The sequence below is a fragment of the Anomalospiza imberbis genome, chromosome 4 (genome assembly GCF_031753505.1).
Source record: "Anomalospiza imberbis isolate Cuckoo-Finch-1a 21T00152 chromosome 4, ASM3175350v1, whole genome shotgun sequence".
Taxonomy (NCBI): Eukaryota; Metazoa; Chordata; class Aves; order Passeriformes; family Viduidae; genus Anomalospiza; species Anomalospiza imberbis.
The window spans coordinates 60326851-60349032 of NC_089684.1; the positions used below are offsets into that span (position 1 = coordinate 60326851).

Genomic DNA, 22182 nt, shown 5'->3' on the forward strand with positions numbered 1-22182 from the left:
TGCAGAAAATGAGCCTGCACATGATCTACCTCTCAAGGAACTACTTGTGGAAGAAAAATCATACTTTTTAGTCACAGAATTATTCCAGCTGTTGACTGGGCATAGAACAGCCATTCCATGCTGTCCACCATGGTTGTGTGACCACCCTCCTGCCAGGGTACTGGTACACTCCACCAGGCCCCTGGAAACCCACAAGTGCCTCATGGTTGAGTTGCGCTCCCTGAAAAGAAAAATGTCATGGGCTGCTGCAGCCATGTTGTTGTGGCACAGAGATGCAAACCCAGGACTTCCCATCCTCTCCAGAGCAAGAAAAGGCCTATTGCCTACCCAACCCCATGTCACCTAACCCTCTAGCACCTGAGACTTCTCCAGTTTGGTTGATGAGCTTGATCAGCAGGGCCTTAGTATCACAAAAATTAGTAGACAAAAATAGTAGAGATTCTGCCTGGACAGTCAAATGATTCTGGCTGAGACCAGGAAGGGATAGATGTCACTGCTCTGCCAGTGGTGCTACCAGCTGTGGTCCCAAGGAACCCTGGGATAGCTGTGGCCAAGCACTTCTTGTTTTCCAGACAGCAGGAGCTGAGAAAAACTAGATCTTTTTCCCACTAGGATTCAGAAGAGCTGTGGCTCTAAGTTTTAGAACAATACTTCTGAATGCTCTTCTTCCTTAGACCACAAGAAGTACAATATATGGCAAAACTTTGATTCCCTGCGCATCCTTCCTAAGTCAGACAGGTACAAACACAGGCAGGGATGTTCACCCCATACAGCAAGTGAACTCCTCACCTTGCAGGGAGGAAATGTATCCCAGCTTCCCACCAAGAGGTTGGACAGGTGTCAGCAAACAATCCCACTCCTACAGTCCACACACAGTGGAAGCCAAATTCCTCCCAGAGTTTGCCAGCAGATTGTCAGAAGACAACTCTGAAGTTGAGGCTAGAGGTTCCTGAAGAAGCCATCACACCATTTTCATCCAAAATGTCAGCACTGCAGAAGAGCAATGGCAGCACTTCAGCACTGCGGTGACGTTTTGTACCCTCCGGCACACAAGGTATATAAATAAATGGGTTTCTGTCCAAATTCCATTGTGTGCAGATTTGTACCAAAGAATTGTTGTGATGTGCATCATTATGTCTCATTATGTGATTGCAAGTAACCTTTTGTATAGCAGACACAATCCACGTAACATGCTGTGTGACCAGCTTACAAAGCAGGGCTCCTTCAGAAGGGTGAGTAATTAATCATTATTCAGCAACAGCACTCCCCACTCCTCACTTGCTGGCAGGAGTGTATAACCCAGGGCATGCTTAGCTATGACAATAAATTATTCATGCAATAGAAAACTAGTTAGCTGTGGTGCTGTTCCAGTAAATGGTTAAAACAAGAAAGCACTCCGTTAGTTTTCAAGTGTGGGGCTGATTTTTTTTTTTAATAAATTTACTGCAAACACATTGCATAAACAAGCACAGGCCTGAGTTGCAAAACCAGTAGGAAAGAATTAGTATAAGGCACCAATGTGTGTTTTTCACAAGGCCAAAGTCAATAATCCGAGGATGAGAAGATCTCTTGAAGGTATAGTGCAGTAACTTTATGGCTGTAATAATTTTATTACTTTATCAAGTACTAATTTAGTAGAGAATGAAACACAGATTCTCAAAAATAAACTGCAGCAAATATTTTATTTGATGCAATGTCCTGAGAGAAATTTGCATATTCTGCTCTTTAGGACATGTTTTACTTCATGCTTAGTTTTGGCTTTCATTTACATTACACCTGACGGACAATCTATCATGACGCAAATAAGGCACATGAGATTATTTACCTTTGATCACTGCCCACTATTTATACAAGCCAGGATTAATGCAAAAGGCTGATGAGGGTTAGAGTTTAACCACTGATTTTGGAGAGGCTGGAATAGTACCTGTTTTCTCTTCTGTTGCCTTTTTTCAGGGTAGCTCAGCTTCTCTCTACTAGCAAATAGAAGAAGACAAGTCAGTATGCAAGCAAAAATCCTTCTATCATCTTGTACTTCACCATGCATGCCTACCAAAGGTACATTTCATCTCAGACCTCACTGTTTACCAAACCAGTGAGTATAATTTCTTCAACTGAGCCATTAGTAATTTTTTATAAAAATATTTCCCTTTATATGAGAGTATTTTTCTCCCAGTTAATTCCATTTGAATTAGGAAGAGCTTAATTCACTAGGTCCAGTCACACCATTAAGATTATAGACTTTTTTCTAAAAAGAGAATCAGAAATGCCTTTGCAAAACTATTATTCCAGAAGACTGTTAAAAGGAAGCTGCAATAATTCAAAAGAATCTCAAAATCTAAACATGCTTTGAGGAAAATGTTTCCAGCTGCAGAATAAGTATGTGTAACTTCACCAAAATTTGTCACTGAAGAAAACAACCTTTCACTTTGCTTTGGGTTCATAGGCTGCTAAGATTTTGGGTTGAGGTTGGTTGACAATAAAAGCATCATTTGAGGAATGAACACCAATCAAGTGCAACATTTAAGATTTATATATGTATTCCAGCTGGCTTCCATAATTGCATTGCACAGACACCAGCCGTTCAGCAGAGCAGACCACGTAGGGAAGGATGAGTTGGCTTTCTCTTTTTCCCAGCAGAGCCGTGTAAGGGGAGCACAGCAATGGGAAGCAGAGGACATACTCACTTCCTCTCATGGAGGATTTCATTTTCTTCTTTGCTGAGAAGACTAGTCTCCTTTGCCCTGAAGTATTAACAAATATACCAGCTCCCCATGAAGACAGGCTGCCCTATATCTATCAATAGAATCTATATAGAATCTTTTCCCTTAGGGATTAATTCAACTTTTGATTCAATCTTTCTGAGCTTTAAATTATGATGTTACAAACCTCCAAGGAACTACTGTACTATTTGTGACCTTCTTTATTACTTTCTGCTGTTTGATAAAGTAGAGAAAATTGATTTATAGATTAGTTTGCTTGTGAACATTGAATATCAATGGTGAGAACATGATTCGTGGAAAAGCAGAAGTCGGCATTGGTTAAAGTTTAATATAGCAATTTATTAATTAATGGTGAAGGACAATAGAATAACTGCACATTAATCTTCAAAGAGATTCTGGAAGTGCAATGTGAAATACTAGTGATGAATCAAGGCATCTTGCAAGAGTTGAATTTTTAAAACATTTTCTTCAAAGAATAATTTTGTCCATCGCTTCCACTTCTCTACCCTAACCCTCTGTCTCTTCCCCTTAAGACCTGACGGCTGCTTTTGTGTTTTCTGTAAGCAATAAAGGTTAAAGGTGGTAGGAGAGGCAGTTTTCCAAATGGAGCCTAAAATTAGGTGTAGGTTTCTGTATTTGGAATCTTAGGCCTCAATCCAGGAGTCTATTTTTATTCAAAGCAGCCGAGCACTTGACTTCAATGGATCTAAAAACACACGTGCTTAAGTGCTTTGCTGAATCAGGAAAGACTTAAGCACAAATGTAAACGCTGTGCTGAATTTGGGCTCTATATATGTGGCTTGATTTTTAAAAGTGCTGAGAGACAGCAGGTCTAATTGAAGTCGATGGGAGCTGTGAGATGCTCAGCGTTTCTGAAAATCAGGCCACTCATTGAGGGGCCTGAATCTGATTTCAGGTGCTCAGCTTGCAGTATTCATCATGGGGAAAAATGGTGACCCAGGATAACAGGCAATGGAAAGCCCTGATTTTATGCAGTATACCTTAATAATGTAAAAAGAGGAGATGGGAGGCAATAGTTTCCTGGAAATCTAATATAGTGTGCTTTTTTTGGCAAGCATCAAAAGTGCTATGCAAAAATATGAAATGAATAAACAAATGAAATTAGAAAGCCTAGTAACTGGAGAAATATTGGGCTAAATTCATTCCTTGAAGAACAGCAGCAAGACTGATGAAATACATCAGGAATTATTTGGCCTACTGTTTTGAGCATTAATTTGATCAGAGAGTCAACAACGCAAATCCTGCAGAGTGAGGAACTTCACTCTACCACCCTTGCGAGAGCCAAGTAGAACAGTTTGGATTAGTAAATGGTAAAAATGCAAAAGCTAAACATTTTTGCAAGTTATGGAGCATAAATTAAGCTGCAATGTTAGGAAGAAAGACGAGGTGGAGGCTGGTTGCTTTGAGAAAAGCAATTTTTTCAAGTGAATTCAGTAGTCATTTCCTTAAAAAGAACAGCCAGGCTGTCCAGCAGCTGCCCTGTGCTGCTCCTCACATCCCAGCTGGGTCCCTGCTGAGTTGATATTCGACGAGAAAACTCAGCCACACAGTGCTGTGCTGTGAGCCCCAGAGAAGGCTGCTGTCACAGCAGAACAAGCCTGCAGCCGTAGAATGGCTACCTGTGAATGAATCCTGGGCAAACCAAACAAAAGCCATTCTTCCCCTATTTGTGTGCATGTAAAGGAGAGGGGTGTGAATACGCTCTGCAATCCCTGGGTCTACCTGTTGCCTGCCCAGTAGCAATGCTGCTGTGGAAGCCCATATGCTGCACACTGTATCATCCTCAAAGGAGTCAGGAAAGGCATACTTGTCCTACCACCTACCTGTCTCCTGATCTGTCTGCTGAGACAGGAGTCGGTGAAGAATTCTCATGACAGTCTTACTCCCAGAGCAGGTGTTTATCATCTCAGGATGGAAGATGCCAACAATTTTGCACATCTCAGTCCCTACTACCTGAACTGGGATCCAGTGTGGCCAGATAGAAAAGTCCTTACCTTCCCCATCCACTTCTAACTCAAACCACAATTCTTAAACTTGACTGAGAATGTTTTGAAAGTTTTCTTACATGGTTTATAGCACGGCTCTTCAGGTACTCATAGGACTTGGGTACTCATGGCAGAAAAGTACCACTTTCTACCATTAAATATATCAAAACTGGTGATGCTGTACAAAGTGCAGTAATGCAGGCATGCTCTAGCCAACAATGTGAAATAAATTACAACCACTAGAAAGAGTAACAGAAAACCCACTACACAACCAATTGTGGGGGGGGAAAAACCTGTAATAAGTAATTACAGAAACAGAAATTGATTTGAAACATTCGTTTCCCTTTATTTTCTCAGTGAGGCTGATGTGTACTGCACATTAAAAAAAAAAAAAAAGAAAAAAAATCACAGGAATTTTCATACAATGAATTAAACCACAAAAGTACATGTAGAATCAGCAGGTGGAAAATAGCCCAGCTTGGGCTTAACTACTATCTCACATCCCCTGTTCAGTATAGTCCAACCTACAACTTTACATGTTCACCTACTGTACAAGTCTTACAGTAGCTCCATCAGGTCAGTGGTTCACATTATTGAAAATGTCTGTCACATAGTTACAAATTTAGAATCATCACATTATGTTACATGGCTATTCTAGTTCATTTATAGATCAGATCTTACACTACAGTGATTGAAGTTCTTATTACAGCCATTAAGAAGGACACATAATCATTACCTACTGTAGGCTTACATCTAAAGGGATGAGAAGGAGGTGTGGTTGTGTTTGTTGTTGTTGGTTTTTTTTTTTGTTTTGTTTTTTTTTTTTTTTCAACTGACCCAAGTATTATTACCCCAGAGGCATAAACTTCCTCTCAGTGCTGCTCTTGGTGATGGCAGCCCAACTGCTTTTCAAAGTAGTTTAGCACAGGTATTTTTCTTCATCTTCAGGCTCCCTCTGTTTGGATTAGTATTTAGATCATTTTTCATTCTGTAGGAATTACTCAGTTACAGTTCTAGGAAAGACCACAGTTCCTAAGTACCAGTTCTGTTACCTGCATTGTGGATGTGGTACTTACCACAGCATGAAAGCAACAGTACAGTCTTCTTATAAAAGACACACAGAGCTATACTGCAATTTGCCTCTGGTGACAATTTGGTACATGTGCTAATTTGAAATGTTCTTGGGGAAGAAAAAAATAAAAGTAAACACTGAGTTTATATTTTGATGGATTTCCTACTACAGTGTCTAGGAAAGATCCAAATAGCTTTATTCAGCAATCCTAGTTCTATTAATTTCATATGTAATTTGTAAATCCACAGAGGAAAGCCATCTTCAAGATGAAAATGTTTGCCAGGCCAGTGAAAAAAAAAAAAAAAAATTTGACTCATGTAATTATGCCTGCTCGGTGAAAAATAAATAATGTCCCCACACAAGCCCCACACCAATTTCTTAATGTCAGCAATCTAGGGCAAAAGAGAACGTTTTAAAATTTAATCACAGAAATGTAAAGGCAAAATAGGTAATGTACCTGGTCCTTGAACACATAATATGATATACTAAATATTGATTTCTTAAAAATAATTTATTGCTTTTAATATTTTTCTTTACAACAGAAGATACTCAAAATCCAGAAAGGAAAATTGTAAACTTTTAGTTTGGCATTCACACAAAGTTAAAATACCTGCATTTTTAACCTACAGAGCAACAACAAGAATTATGCAGAGTAAAGGATGTTACATTTGTAACACAGAACCTCCAGAAAAGTTCTTTTCTTTTTTTTTTTATTGCTATCTATCTACTGAGAAATAAGAAGCCAAAAAATCAAGCAAGCATCCGACAGGACAGACAGTGGAATCTCTCTGAACACAATATGCTGGTGATAAAATGAATGCAGCCATCAAAATCAACTGCACCGGTATGGGGGTAGAATCAGTTTTCTAAGATTTGGAGTGGGAAGGTAGATTAAATAGTTAGGTGTGCCATACCTTTAAGGGGAGTAATGTATGCCAAAGAGTAATAGAATAAGAAATCTATACATTCACAAGCAAATTTCAAACTTTGCTGATTCAGTAGAGACTCTGAGTTCAGATGAGATTCTGATGCTCAGAATAACAGTAGTTTATACTCTTTGTGGTTTTTTTCTTTCCTGAAATTTGTATTTAATTTAACAGAAGCAATGTCATCAGCAACAATGTCATGGGCACATCTGAGGCCATGCTAGTACATAGTAAAAAAAAAGGAAAAAACCCAAAACCAACCCACTGCTTCTGCAAAAGCGGAATTTCCAAACAAAGCACTTGCTTACTCCCAACTGACAACCATCATGCATCCTAGGTATAAAATTTCCACTGGCCTTTTTATTCTTTTAGTCATCTCATAATTTATAATAAATAGGATAATTATAACTGATAAATATGTCTCTTTAGTAAACAAAGGAATGAAGGATTGGTATTTATACAGGATGCATAACTGTAAAAAATATAGATAAATACCATCATTAAACTCTGCCAATGAAAAGATTACTGGCTTCAAGAACAGTGTTTAGACACAGAATTACTGTAAAAATCATACTGTACTTAGTACCTCAGCATATTTTTATCAAACTAAAATCACAAAAATTAAAACAAAATAGCACTTTAAAAAGATTTTTGACCTCTAGTTCCAAAACTACTGTTGATACATAAAATAAAAACATTTCTTAATGATTACCCATTTGAGAGACTTTACATAAAATTATGATATTTTCTAGAAAAATTTAGATGAGAAAATTTCATTCCCCTGACAAATTCAGTGTATAAAACTGCAAAAGAAAATCAAGCAATGAGAAAAATGTGGAAAAATACTGCAGAAGGTGGTTAATATCTTTTGGGCTAGGATAATTCTTGACAAAATTCTTATATAAGCTCACCAAAGAAGGGATGAATGTGTATAATGCATTTTTGCACTCAGACACACATGCACACATATGCACACTCACACCTTCACCCACACGCTTTTCTTTTTTTTACAATCAAATATATATAAGCATAAGTTCAGCTTTCTACATATGTTAGTGTACAATAATTGTTTCACCTCATATAATTACATTTGAGTATTCTTGATTAAGAAAAATTCAGCAGTTTTTGAAAAGAAGGCTGCATTTACAGTGCATAGCTGTAACAAAAAAGAACATCGTCATACAGTATGTACATAAATAAAAATACTCCATTTAACATTTGTAAATACTCAACTACTTTAGAGAATATAGCAAATAAACTATCTGTGCACACACCCAGATAGTTATATCCAACTCTCATCAATAATGTAACACCACGTCCGCTCATTAGAATAAATTGCTGAACAAGCTGCACATTTGACCATTAACAAGGCTTTGAAAATTTTGCTGTGGAAGATCAATGTTGTAGACATTTACATGGGTGTCAGAATTAAAAGATGAAATTTCAAAATGTTAGGGAAGCTTGAGCCTTTTACTTTTCTTTTCTGCAAAAAAAAAAAAAAAAAAAAAAACCCACAAAAAAACCCAAAAAACAAACCAACCAAAAAAGAACAATCTCAAAACAAAGCTAAGACAGATTGCAGGCTTCTGGGACCTGTGGTTTCTTCTGGATTGTCATATTGTCACCGTATTGTGAGAAGAAGCTTCTTTACAAAAAAAAAAAATATGCAGTGTCTGATCCCCAGACATCAGCAGCCATAGTTCTCACACTGGGGGTTTTTTTCTGTTTGTTTTTGTTCTTTTTTTGTTAAAATGCAATATGTACAGATTTCGCAGTTCATCGTTGTACGTGTATCTCTGTGGAACTGCTGCCATGTCTCGTGATTTGCATTGAACTCGCAAGGAACGCCCGGCTCCCCCGCCACCGCTCACCCGCGAAAGCGCAGCTGACACCCATGGACATGTGTGTGCTTACTGGACAGCATCCTGCCCCTCCACTCCTCGAGCAGCTGTGTTCATGTAAACCATGGTTTTGAACAGAGAGTGTAAAGTAGGAGAAATTCCTAAGTACGACTTTTTAGTTGTCCATTATTGAAGGACGTGATGTCCGTGAGGTATTTGCCATCCCTTTGTTTTCCTCGGATGACATGCTTGTTACCTACGCAGGCTCCGCTGTGCCTCTTTGAGTAAACTATCAAAATCCATGGAGTCATACTTGCTTTTAGTAGAAGCAGGATCAAAATCATCTGAGTTTGAATCTGAAACCCAAAGGATGCAAGTTTAAGTAAGAAGCAAGAACTACTTATTTTCTCTGTAAGACACTGAAGAAACAATCCACTTAAAGCCACAACTTTAAGGGATGATAAAAGCATAGAAATGACCATCACAGAAGCTTTAGGCATTCCTGGTAAGAAGCAGCACCTAACAAAAGTGGTACACATCATCAGCAGTGAGGAAGAACCACTAATTGCATATACATTTAGAGCAGGTTAACTCAAAACAGTTTCCTCAAGGACTTGAGCACCAAGACACTCGTTTATAGGTCTCAAAGTAGTCCAGATAATCTTGACAGATGCCTTAACCAACACTCCACCTTTGTCTTGCAACTGCTGTTTCATAATATGTCCAAGACTTAATTTTCCTAAGAAAGGTTATGAAGAAAGCAAGGGCAGTCTGTGAGCAGCACACAGAGGACAAAGCCCACCTTACCTGAAGGTCTTGTGGAAATCTTTACACCTGCCAGAATTTCTGGTTTTGCTTCAATTTATCTTTTTGGGTTTGCTTGTTTAAGAGTGTGAGCAATTCTGGGCAGGGCCTCTGCATAGCTGCATAAGCAGTGTCAGGTGGGCTCCTCAGCTTTCTGCATCACATGTGATAAGCCACAGCAGCAACAACAGCCCAGCTCCTGCAGCCTGGGATATTTGTTCCAGCTTTGTCAGTTGCTCAGACACGGGTGTCAGACTGTTCCCAGCACAGAGGAGGGATTGTACATTTGTGGCCACACAACTCCAGTACAATTATTGACATGGCTGCAAGCAATGAATTTCCTTTTGGAGTCAACCCTGCTTAACACTGACTCTCACCAGTTCCTGTGTCACAGCTCCTTTATGAGAGTGCCCTTTTCTTGCCATTTCTTGTGTTGAATTAATCAGAACTCCCCATCTACCACTATAAGACACGCTGCACATTAAATGTTCATTACAAGTTCTGTTAAGACAATATCTTTTCACAGAGGAGAGGTGTTAAACTTCTGACTACTATTTTCAAGTGTTTTCTTTCTTCTGTACTCAACCCAAAGCTGATTAATTCTCTCTGTCCTGGTACCAGCTCATGAATTTTAAAGTTCATCCTGCCATTTCCTTATGCTGCTCTATCAGATACTCTGCAAAATAGAGGGAATGCAGTCTGAATTACAGAAGCTCAAGCTGTCAGCAGGACAAAGTGAAAACAGTCTGCTCACAGATACTCTGGGAATCCCTCTCACAATGGAGAGAGTTGACAGGGAATACTCCCAGTGATGAAAAATGTTCAAGAGGGTTCCCTTCAGACAACTTACTTTAAACCCCAGATTTTCTGAGATACAGAGATGACCTTGGCTTCCACTGCTGAAGACAAGTCAAATCAAGACAAGACTTTAATCTGGTTTTACTGTTTTTATCAGCCTACATTTCAACAAATGCCTTGCTAGCTTTTATATTTTCCACATCAACCCTGTATCTCTTCAGCAGTCAATTGCCTTTTCTTAGCTTTACATTATCTGTTTAGCCACTGAAGTGAATTATAGCATATTCATTGTGAACAATGCATATAATCTTCATAATTTATTTTGAAAAGACATCAATTGGTTAGAAAAAATATATCTGTATTCACTTTCTGCATTGTACAAAGCTGAGGGCAGCACATACAAGATTTCATTAGCACTGTGTTACAGGGTTACGAGCGATTTTAATGACTGTGGTCATTTATTCATAAAAAAAATCCACACTATCTGATTAATATAGATTCAACAGCAAAAATGTGCCTTGCTATGTTATTCAGAAAAGAGTATTTTCCGTGCCTTTAGTCTATTTATACAGGTAATAGGAAAGGTTTAACATTTAATGAATACTTTACATTTTAAAAGTTAATTAAATAAGAGGTGAGTTTATCGTATACTGTAATATTACAGAGGCAGTTTTGGTAGTCTGCATAGTCTCTTTACGCATATACTTAACATCAGTATTCCTGCTGAAGACTTTGAACATCTCCAAAAACCCTTGAAAGAGGAAGCACCACACCCTGACTTGGAGCATAGGTTAGAACCATACATTTTTGTCTAGGCAAGACTCAGACAGACCCAAGTGTGTTGTCACAGCCAGCAGGCACACTTGGAACTGGAGTTATCACAGCATACTGGGGGCTGGAGACTGGTATGCATAAAGCCCACATCACTGTAACTGCAAACACCAAGAGAATTGCTTCTTTGCACAGGTTGGAGCCTCTCATATCATGACTGGAAGGCCCTGCAAGGAGACACCTTCATACACATAGATGCTTATGCACAATTTTAGAATCGCCAGTTGAGATGAGTGGCTTTTGCCACACTAAGGGTCAGATTTGGCCACAAGATCTTCTAGCTTGAGCAACTATGAATTGCGTTTAATGAGCGCCCCAGGCAAATTCTGCCCATCTACAACAGAATTCATAGGAAAGTAAGAATCATAATGAAGTTTTTCGCTGAGGCGTCTACTTTGTCCTCTGTTTACTGCTCATATACATAAGTGAAGTATTGGAATCAGTTACAGCAATAAATAGTAAAGCATGTGGGAGGTTTTCTGCTATCTTTTCAACTTAGAAATATATTATTGAATACTGGGCACTAATTTTTTTTTATAATGATGGAAATGGGCTTTAAAAGAATATTCACAGTTTGGAATATTCGAAAGAAGCCAGCTCAGATTAATAGACTTTTAAACTTCTTACAGCAGGTGAAAACCACTTTCTTCAACACCTCTCCAATCATTTAAAGGGTATCAGCAGTAAACAAAACAGAAGCAAGCCCTAAATTCTCAAGAGTTACGAGATTCCTGTTATGTACTTCAATTCACATAGAACAAATTACCTACCTAGGTCTGCATAGTTAGACTTGCAAAACTGCTTGCGTCCACAGAAGTACAGTTCAAAATCAGGTTCATTTGACCTGCGTAAAGTGTATCCATTTTCAAGAGCAGCGAAGGCGTCACAAGTATAGCGGTAGGTGATGAAACCATAGCTGTCTCTGCCATTGAAAAATACAGTTGTGAACAAAAGCTGAGAAGAGTTAACACACATTAGTGTAACCCCTTCCTGAAAGCAAGAACTTGCTGGAGACCCAGCAGTGGAAATGCCAGAAGTGCTGCATCCATTTATCAGCATGATTGTCCTGTCATGCAGCTAAATACTTATTTCTGGGACAGGAAATTTCAACTAGCAAGATTAATAAATAAGGATGAAAGAAAATAAGTAAGGTTTTGAACTCAGCATGTCATCTGTCACAGGACTTCTACTGGTAACTCCCATACCAGTAATCTTACTGCCGTAATTTTTTACATATGGCAGCTCTCAAACAAAAAGTAATCTCAAAAGTTCCTACCCATCATCCCGCAAATTTACTGTGCACTCCTCAATTTCACCAAAAACTTCAAACCGGTCCCTCAGTTCTGTTCGGGTTGTGTCAGGTCTGATTTTACCCAGATAAATCACACGATGTTCTTCCTGTTGATAAAGAGCAACCGGGAAGGTGTTCTTTTAACAAATGTGCAATAGAGATGAACCTATACATACAAGCATGCAAATACAGACACAGATGTGCAGAGGATGTGTAATTACAGAAACACTCCTTTGTGGAAGACCTACTGCATCTTGCGTGTACAAGAAATAGTTCTCTCCTGGAAAGCATCTAAGGTATTTAAGTGACACTACATTTGTCAGGTGGTGTGCTCCTGGAAGGGTTCACTGATTGCTCTTATGTTCTGTACACTAACAAATGCTTCCCTTTGTATCCTACTGCACCTTCTTCCCTCTCACCCTTTCTACCACTTCCCCTCCAGAACTGCAAACTCTTCCAAACTAGGAGCTCCCTTTCTCTTGCCATGTATGCAATACCGAGCAAAACTCATCTTAGTTGCAGAGTAGCATAAAGTAACAAAATAATTGCATAAGTGTACCACAGACATAACAAAATCTATTACAAGCATAACATTATAAGCTCATATGACTCAATAGCTGATTCATCCTGCAATCCTGTTCCACCATAATCCATACCTTTACATAGAGGGAAAAATTTTAAGATTGTCACCCCAGCCAAAAGCTAAGTACTATGCAGCCCCTAGCTCATTCCCTGCTTGTCAGTGGGATGGGGAGGAAAACCAGAAAAAGGAGAAACACCTGTATTAAGATCAGCTTAATAAAGGAAACAAAGAACGATATAATAATAGTAATAATTATAATTACAGTAATTGTAAAGAAAAGGGGAGAGAGAGGAATAAAACCCAAGAGAAACATGTGCAGCACCTGCTGACCAACACCCAGCCCATCCACGACCAGTGGTCTGCCTCTCCCAGCCAACTCCCTCTGGTTCATATTCATATATGGGCATGATGCCATATGATATGGAATATCCCTTTGGCCACCTCAGGTCAGCTGTCCTGGCCATACTCCCTGCAAGCATCTTGTGCACCTGCTCCCTGGCAGAGCATGGGAAACTGGAAAGTCCTTAATTTAGAATAACACTACTTAACAACAATTAAAACATCAATGTCTTATCAACATTAATACTAAATCCAAAATACTGTCCTGTACCTACCAAAACCACTACACTACTGTAGCTACTAAGAATAAAATTAACTCTATGCCAGCAGAAACCAGTACTCAGTCCAAAATATGTCTTTTATTAAAATAAGTATTTCGGGGGGTAATGACAGGAAGTAAAATATATCCCACAGTCACCACTGCCTTTTGGTTTATTCAGAATAAAAACCACCTGACTGAAGACCCTAAGCTAGGGTCTCTTCTGCATGTTCTTTCACTTGGAACAAAGCATGAGATACTTTTATAACAATCAAGTCATGGTCATATCTTTCCTTCCTTAGTGTAAATGCTCAGCCAAATGAGGGAAGGACTAGAAAACACTTTAAGAGTCACTTCATAAATTTTAGGATAAACACTTTTCTGAGGGCAGAGCCATTTAGTGAGCTGCAAGAAAAGAAAATGGGAAAAGAAGATCTTTAAAATACTGACATTAAGGTAACCAGGGCAAAGAAGCACCAGCTATACATGGCTTGGGTGCTCAGCCTTCCTGTCTTCAATTGCCTCTGGCTGGCACTACTGGCCCTACTGCTCATCCCTTACACACCCACACAGTAGTCCCATAAATCCAACCACCACCACATTCTCAGCTGGCGTAAATCTGTCAGTCAGTGGAGCAATGTCAGTTTAAACCATCAACTTTGGCACCTGAGACTTGTGCAGAATTTAGGTGCCGAATGCCGAAGGAGCTACACTGACTGCTGAGAATTCATGACTATCGTAACCTGGAGGTGCCTAAAGGCTAATGGCACCTCAACTGTGCAATGCAAAAGGCACTCGGGACCTAAATATAGACTCGCATTCCTGCTTAGAAACATTCTAGCCTGAAGAGACAGGTAGTTTATAGTGTTACAATTCAGATATAGCATGAAATGTATCTTTTCCATGAGTCCCTACAGAGGCATAAAGCACCAGTCATTCTTGGACCACGGACAATACAATTGAGATCAGACCAAAACACAGGTAAAACCAGAAATTATATTGATATTGCCTCTTTACTTGTTTGAATATTCATTTGAGACAAAGAGACCATCAGAATTCTTAGTCAGGGGTGCTAGAAATCGTCTTCCTGTTCCCAGGAGAGCACTTTGCTCTCAGGAACTATTTAATGCATAATAAATAAACAATTCCTGCAGCAGGAAGTCAACACTAAAATATCTGTCTCCCAACAGAAACTCCTTCTTATTAGCACATTCAGTAAACTATTTCCACTGACTCTTTTTCTGGCCTCACAAATCTCAGGGGCTCAGATCCAGATTATCTAAGATCCTGAGAAATTAAAGATTAAAACTGCAGTCAAGAATCAAACATTCCTACCCAAAAGCCTGACCCACTAAGGAATGGCACAAGAATTACCTGTGTCCTTTATAGGTCCCTGGTCAGCACAGTGGAGTCCTTGGTTGCTCTACCAAAATATGTATCAGCTCTCGTTAATCAGGGGGATCTGGTAATGATCTCTTTTTGATACCTGAAACTACTGCCTCTTTTGATTATGTAAGGAACCAAGGTGAGTGCCTTGATAGTCCTCTGTAACCATGCTGGGACAGACACATCCACTTTTAAATGTTACACCTTCCAAAATGCAGGGTCCAAAAGCTGCCCTTGTTCTCTGCCATAGCAGTGCAGTTTTGAGAAACTAGCATGGCTAAAAGAAGCACTTGTGCTCATGGGTAGCCATACATTTAGGGCACAAGGGTACTTTCCAGACAGCTGCTGCTTTTTATCTGTCTCCACTGTGTCCCAGTGCATAGGCCTGACCTTCCTGACAGAGGAGTTTGGGTAGAGCTTCTGCGAACCAGGGACTGTAGAGTGCAAGCTACAGAAATCTGCATTTCTTCCTTTTCTCCATTCTAATTCTGCTTACTTTCACTATGGTTGGGTGCCATAAACTTCAAAAATAGAAAAATCTGCATATGCACAGTAATTACTTTTTCAGACTGTTTTACCAAATCAAGGATTTAACCGCACTGAAACACTTGATAAGAAACAATTCCATTGATACTTGCTATTGAACCTAAATGACTGACCAGATGGAGCAGAACATAACACAGCAGACTGCCTAATATACTTTAGCTGAGATAATACATCTCAACTGAAAAAACCATAATGTTTCACTCACTGACATGGAGATTGTTATATTACAGTTTGATGGAAATATCTATTGCACACTCTTCCATCAGTCTGTCTGCATGCCTGTGCAATTTTTCCATCTTCTATCCCTCTAATAACCTTTATATCTCTAATATCCCTTTAAGACAACTGTAATAAACCAAAACTGAACAATTAAAAAAAAAAAAAAAGACTGCTAAAGTACTGTTAAGGGAATAAGTTAAACCTGCAAAATTAAGGAAATTCAAACTTAAAGCTGAAATGCACCATATGTCCTCCAGTGTGCACATATGAGGAGAACGGTTCAAGTATTTTTTTAAGCAGAGTGCCATGATGGAATAAGATACCCAAGAACACAGGATTCACACAGCATTGTCTTTGCCTTGGTTAACTCTGGATTATTTAAAGCAACTATGAATATTAATATTCACAGAGATGCCTTCCTTTTATTCCCAATAACAGCTACAGAAGCCTAAGAAGATTGCAACACACTTCTAAATGTTGATAATAAGTTATATGTGTAAGTCTATATGGCATAAGAAAAATGTTTACTGCAGTTGTTAGAGGATATGACAGATGACTTGGAAACCTAGAGAAGGGCAGAGAAAAGCTTTTGTTTTCAATTTCACAGGGGCAGAGGGAACCTGCAGGAAACACCAGAAGCTATTTGTTCATATTTCCCTCCCAAAAGTGCACATGATTTATTTTGCATCATAAGTGTTAAGTGTGGCTCCTTGCTTTGCCAGGTTAAAAAAAAGAGAATAGTCCAGCCAGCTCCCTCAGGCCTAACATGTCTGTCTTCTTTCATAATCTTGCTCGTTCTTCATCGCAGCAAAAACTTTTGAAAAGAAAGATGTGGCAGAAAATCTTGGACTGACAAGCAGTATATTAAGTCTCAAATGAAAATCACAAAGCATTAGAATAACAAAATATGAGAAAACAAGACTGGTATACAACTTACACATCTAAGGAATTACTCATCCTCTAAATATTGACTGACACTAAGGATATTTTTGTCTTGCAAAGGATTCCTCCAAAACTTTCTTTTATTTGTGCTTCCTTATTCCTAAGTCTTTATTTCACAATTATTTCACTAAACACAGACCATTAGATGTATTATTTTTCCCTTGGATTTTTTGCTTCTTCCCCCGACAGTTGTTATCTTTGCCCGCCTGTGGTGCTGCTGCTCCCATTTTTCCTACCACTTTTGGCCTGCGTGTCTGTGGTGCATACCTAGTTCTCCAAGAGCCAGGTAATGTTTTCTGTTAAGCTCAAAGAAGAAATCCAGGAGCATTTTAAAGCTGGGTTCTGTTATGGGCTTGTAAAGGCTCTGCTGCTCACTTCAGCACAGGTGTCTGGCTGGGTACACACTCCATGTCTGTGTTGCTTTCCATGCCAAATGACTTCTCTGCCAGTAGAGACTAAGCCATGAAGACTTTTACTCTTAGAGCTGAAGGCCAAATACCATTTTGAAAATGTAATGGGATTGGTTGAACAGAGTTGCAAAAACAGAAATGCTATGGGTGGAAATAAACCATTAAAGCTTAAGCTTCTGATGTAATAATAATGAGAAAAAATTCTTTAGATTAAGTATAGAAAAATTAGTATGGCCTGCAAGTAAGTATGAATGGCAAAAGTAAAAATCACAAATACTGAGGAAAAAAATATCCAAACAAAATTATTACATTGTTCAGAACAGTTCAGATACACTCCGTAGTGACTGCTAGAAAAATAATGATGGACCAGTAAAACTCAAAATTTAGGTAGAAACATACACAGCAAAATTAGAGTATCTGGGATCTAGGCCATCAAGATGAGCAACAACAAAAAAATCCAAACTAAATATACAACATACATTGAATCCTTCATAAGTGGAAATGCATTCTATTATAGGCTAACTCTGGTTTTAGACTTTTGGGAAGGCAGGCACTCATTTATGAAACCACCTTTCTCCTGCCTTCCTGTTTTAGAGCAATTTATTTTCTTTGAAACCATGTGTTTCTTTCCAATACAGTGGCCTCACAGCACATTTATCTTTTTATGTCTGGAAGCTCTCTGGGACTGGGACTCTCGATACTTGTCTCATAAAGGCTGCCAGCATTTAGGAATGAAAAGTAGTAATGTTAATTGTAATTTTCTACTCGAGTTTAACCTGATTTTGTTACATCTCTTGGCAGTAGCCAGTGCACACAGTAAATGAGCTGCGTGAAGGATGTGACTGTAAGTCAGCGTCATGGCCAGAGTGGCAGAGTAGCAGAGAGCCACAACACCAAGCTGCTCATCAGACAGCTTAACCCCCAGCTCTGGTGCACCGTAACAATGAGGAATCACCAACTAGTGACTCCAGAACTGGAATGTGTTAACTATTTCTGGTGCCATGCTTTGAAAAGTATTTGCCACATGGTCTAATGAACTGCTGGAGTAAAACACAACTCAGAAATTTCCTGGAGTGTATCAAAAGAAAAAAGAGGTCCTCAGACACTGTGGTCTGCCTTGGCTGGGGGTTGGATCCCAGTTTCTACAAAGCACTAAGCACACTCTGCTGTCCTGCAGTGCTCCTCAAGTCATAGTCCATGTGTCTCCACTATGATCTGGCTTACATGGCTAAGCAAGTCTTAGTGGCAGACCATTCCTATGCTCACTCAGGATCCATTAAAAAAAACAAACCCTGACCCAGGGAAATAAAACAAAACAAGATCAAACTAAACTATGCTAACATTTGGTCAGTTAGGAAATGAATCACAATCAAAAGTATAAATCAGTGAACAAATGACCAAAAAAAAAAAAATTAACTCTCTAAATACCTTGTAGACTCAGCCTGTATTTTTCAGGCATGCCTGCTCAAAATTAAGACCTCAATCCACAGAAAAGGCACTGAATCTCCAGTAACTGGAGAGGGGGAAAGAAGAAAAAGAAGACGAGAAGAATATCACAGTACCTTCTAAAGTCAAACCACCTGTATACAGTTATAAGTCTAGACAGGAATTCAGGAATCTATACAGGAAAATACTGTCCCAGGCTTCTAGCTCTGAATATTCTATGGTGAAGGTGGTGTGTGCGAGACTGAAGGGGCAGAGTTCAAACATGCCTGTGCCACACAGCATGAGCACAGGCTTCTAAAACAAGCCTCCTCAGTATTCTGTCAATATGTCTTCACATCTGCCAAAATACAAGCTGCCTGCACAATCAGAAGGCATTGCTTCACATACAGTTTTGACAGATTAGAAGACGTTAAAATATTTTTTTCTCATTTCTTTTTCCAAGGTTTCCCATGCCTGTTGTCTCACAGAGACTAATTCTAGATACTGCTTCTACAATACCTAATGACTTTTGGCTCTGTCACAACTTCTGCTCCTTTTTGACTGTGTATCCTTTCTACAACTAACTCCTGAGATCTCTGCACAGTGCTTCTCATGAAGAAAGTCACCTGCCCTGTGTAATAACTGAGGCATTAGTACTGCCCAATCTTTGGACCACTCTTCTAACAGTATCTGCAAGTATGTGGCCATAAATCAGATCTGGCAGGATGAGAATGGGCTAGAAACAAAATAAAAAATTCCCCAATATAGAGAGCAAAGAAATCTAAATTTATGGGACTGTAGAAAGAGCTCGAGGAAAGAAAGAGAGGACATTCTTGTGGCTGAACAATAAATGAGTTTAGTCCCTCAAGATTGAAAAGAGTAACACAAAAGAGACTCATAAACCAAAAGGCATAAGAAAAAGAGCAGAGAATGCTAGAAATTATACAAATTTTGTCACTGAATTCATGAGATCAGAGATCCCCTTTCTCTGCTGTCTCTTAATCCTTACCTGTTTTCAGAGGGTATAAAATAGCACAATTCAATACAGACTTTTAAAGTAAAAGTGCTGGCAGACTTTGGATAAAGCACTTAATAGGACTTAATAAACATTTCCTGCAGAACTCACACAGATGACTGGGTTTTAGATTTTTGCCATGTTCTCTTTATTGATATTTATTTTTAGTTTTGATTTATTTATGTCTATTAATAAATAATTCCATTAATGAAGTTAATTATAATCAAAATGATCACTTTAGAAAGAAAATAAATTCAACCTTGGTTTTGAATTGTCTAGAATTTTTAATGCAGTATGATGCAGAATATCTGGAGCTTTTGAAGTTTTTTTTCTTTCCTTTTTCCTTTTCTCTTGATTAGCTACTTGCCAAATATTTGTTTGTTTTAAACTAAATCAAATTTTCTACCTCCTCAGCAGGATTCATGTTTATTTATATGGGTAAGGTACAGTAATTGAGAAGTAGCAAGCTACACCTATTAAAAGAAGTCTACTTGAATCTCTAATTTGCAGCAGCTCTAAGAGAGAACAGCCAGTGTAAGTTACAATTGCTGGAAGGTAGTGTTCATCTCTAAGCAGATGGAAGCCAGATATTTTAAAACTAACTGCAACAATTGACTTAAATATGGCCCTGTCTGAAACCAAACAAAATTATTCCATTGCCGTCACTTTGTTTCAGAGCAGCACAGCAGAGCATGTTATAGCTCTAAATCTTGTGCTTTACAAAATACACCTATAACCCACTTTGTAGACAGGACACCTGAAATGGAGAAAAGTGAAAAGTGAAATAGCAGAGACAAAAAACAGACCATAAAGTTGTCTGTTCACTCCCAGAACTCCTCATTGCTGTAGACTATGCCAGTCTCTGTCAATCTCTACACTCTCCTGGTTCTGTAGGTGCATTTAGGAGAAATGCTGCCAAATGTGTGACAAACCACTTTTTGCTACAAAGTCCACTAATGTCACCGGGAAAAAGACCTATTAATTTTGGTGACCTCTGGACAGAGCACTAATGGAAAACCTGGGAACGAAGATGAAGTATCCTGGTCTGTGCCGGGTCATGCAAGAGCTGGAGCACGGCCAGAACAGCCGTGGAGGTACAAGTGAACAGAAAGAGTAGGACACAGAAAATCAAAATGCTAAGTTGAGCCACCAAATGGGCTTAGCAACTTTTACAGCAACAGATTTACAGCAGCTCCCAGTATAATTTATCAAAATGCAGGTGCCAATGGGGAACTCAAAAGGGGAAAAAGCCACCCGTCCATCTAATAGCCATTCTTCCTTCTGTCCTACTGCTACAACAGCCAAGAGAGTTGCTTATCCCCACATGGGTTATTTTCTTTGCTTCAGGTATTTCAGTTGTTTCATAGAGAAGACTGATGAACAAAATAATACATATTCATTATGAGAGAGCCAGTGCTAAGTGACATTTTAAAATTTCATCTTGTCTTCAGATTATTTTGCTAAAAATAACTTAAAAATTAACCAAATCACAGACACTGAAAAAATTATAATTCAAGCCAAGTCTTTGGATCCCAGTTTTGAGTTCTGTTGTCTGCACCCTCTGTACAGACAATTACAGTCTCTCTGAGAGTTCAGCAATTGGTATATCACCTGACTCCTTATTTTGCCTATGTCTGGTAGGTGAAATACAGTATAAAAGGCAGGTTCACTCATATATCTGTAAAAGAAATAGATTCGTTCTCTTCTACTAATGTACTGTGTGGGATGACCCCTTTCTCAAGTGAGTTCTCTTATCTGTTCAGTGTGAAAACCTTGGAGTGTTGCAATTTATAGAACCTGAAAAAATTAGTAGCATCACACCAAAACAGAAATTATTATGAAAACACATATTTGCTAAAAATGAAAAATATTAAGAAATACATGTAATCAAATTTTTGTATTTTTATGAAAAATGAATAAAGTCTGAATTCTAGCATTAGAATCCATGAAAAGAAACAGAGATCTATTTCAATATGAAAGTTATCTTTACAGTGCTTACAATTGCTTTCTGCCTCTGTCTCTCCCTTTGCTTGGCCCTTTCAGATTCCCGTTTTTCATACTCTTTGCGGTATTCTTCCCTCTTCAGCCTTTCATGCTGATATTCCTCATAGCTGTCATATCTAGGAAACACAACTTAGTCATCAAATCAAGCACCTGCATTTGTGAATGTAAAATTAAAAATAAAATTTCTGGAATGCTTTTTTATCCCAGGCAATTAGAGAAAGGACAAGAGGAAATGGTCTCAAACTCCACCAGAGAAGGTTCAGGTTGGATACAAGGAAGAATTTCTTTGCTGGAAAGGTGATTAGGCATTAGAATGGGCTGCCCAGGGAAGTGGTGGAGTCACCATCCCTGGAAGCGTTCAAGAAATGAGTGGATGTGCTGTGGTTTAGGTGACACGGTGGTGTTTAGCCAAAGGTTGGACTCAATGAACTCAGAGGTCTTTTGCAGCCTTAATGATTCTATGACTCTACGATTATCTCCTGAGGAACAGCTGCAAAGCATACCAAATGCAGGCCGAAGGCACTACCTGGGTCTGCGACTGTACGGTGATCTGGACCGCGATCTTCCACCTAAGGGAGAACTTCTGTATGCTCGGTGTCTACAGTGGCTGGACTCACAATAGCAACAAGATCTGCAGGCAGAAACACATTCACCTCTGTCATTCCATTTGAGTCTATTGACACCATTTTCTACCTCTTCCCTGAACTCACATTTTCTTCTAAGCTACCAGTGGGCTTTTCCAGTGACAGTTTGCAATCTCCTAGT

The 22182-nt window shown here is 38.9% G+C and overlaps 1 protein-coding gene across 5 annotated transcripts in view; it reads right to left on the bottom strand.

The window, feature by feature from the left end:
• Window positions 1-5051: 5051 nt before the first annotated feature.
• PPARGC1A (PPARG coactivator 1 alpha) overlaps window positions 5052-22182 on the bottom strand; it is a 368975-nt gene continuing 351844 nt past the window's right edge. For 4 of the 5 annotated variants that reach the window (XM_068188796.1, XM_068188798.1, XM_068188797.1 and 1 more), the window contains 5 exons: window positions 21944-22048; window positions 21413-21533; window positions 12275-12396; window positions 11769-11920; window positions 5052-8921 (listed from right to left, as the gene is read on the bottom strand). In XM_068188796.1, the coding sequence (XP_068044897.1) occupies window positions 8818-8921; window positions 11769-11920; window positions 12275-12396; window positions 21413-21533; window positions 21944-22048 (604 nt within the window). In that variant the 3' untranslated portion in view covers window positions 5052-8817. Of the gene's footprint in view, window positions 8922-11768; window positions 11921-12274; window positions 12397-21412; window positions 21534-21943; window positions 22049-22182 lie in introns of those variants that run through there. The other variant, XR_010998600.1, reaches the window with a different exon arrangement.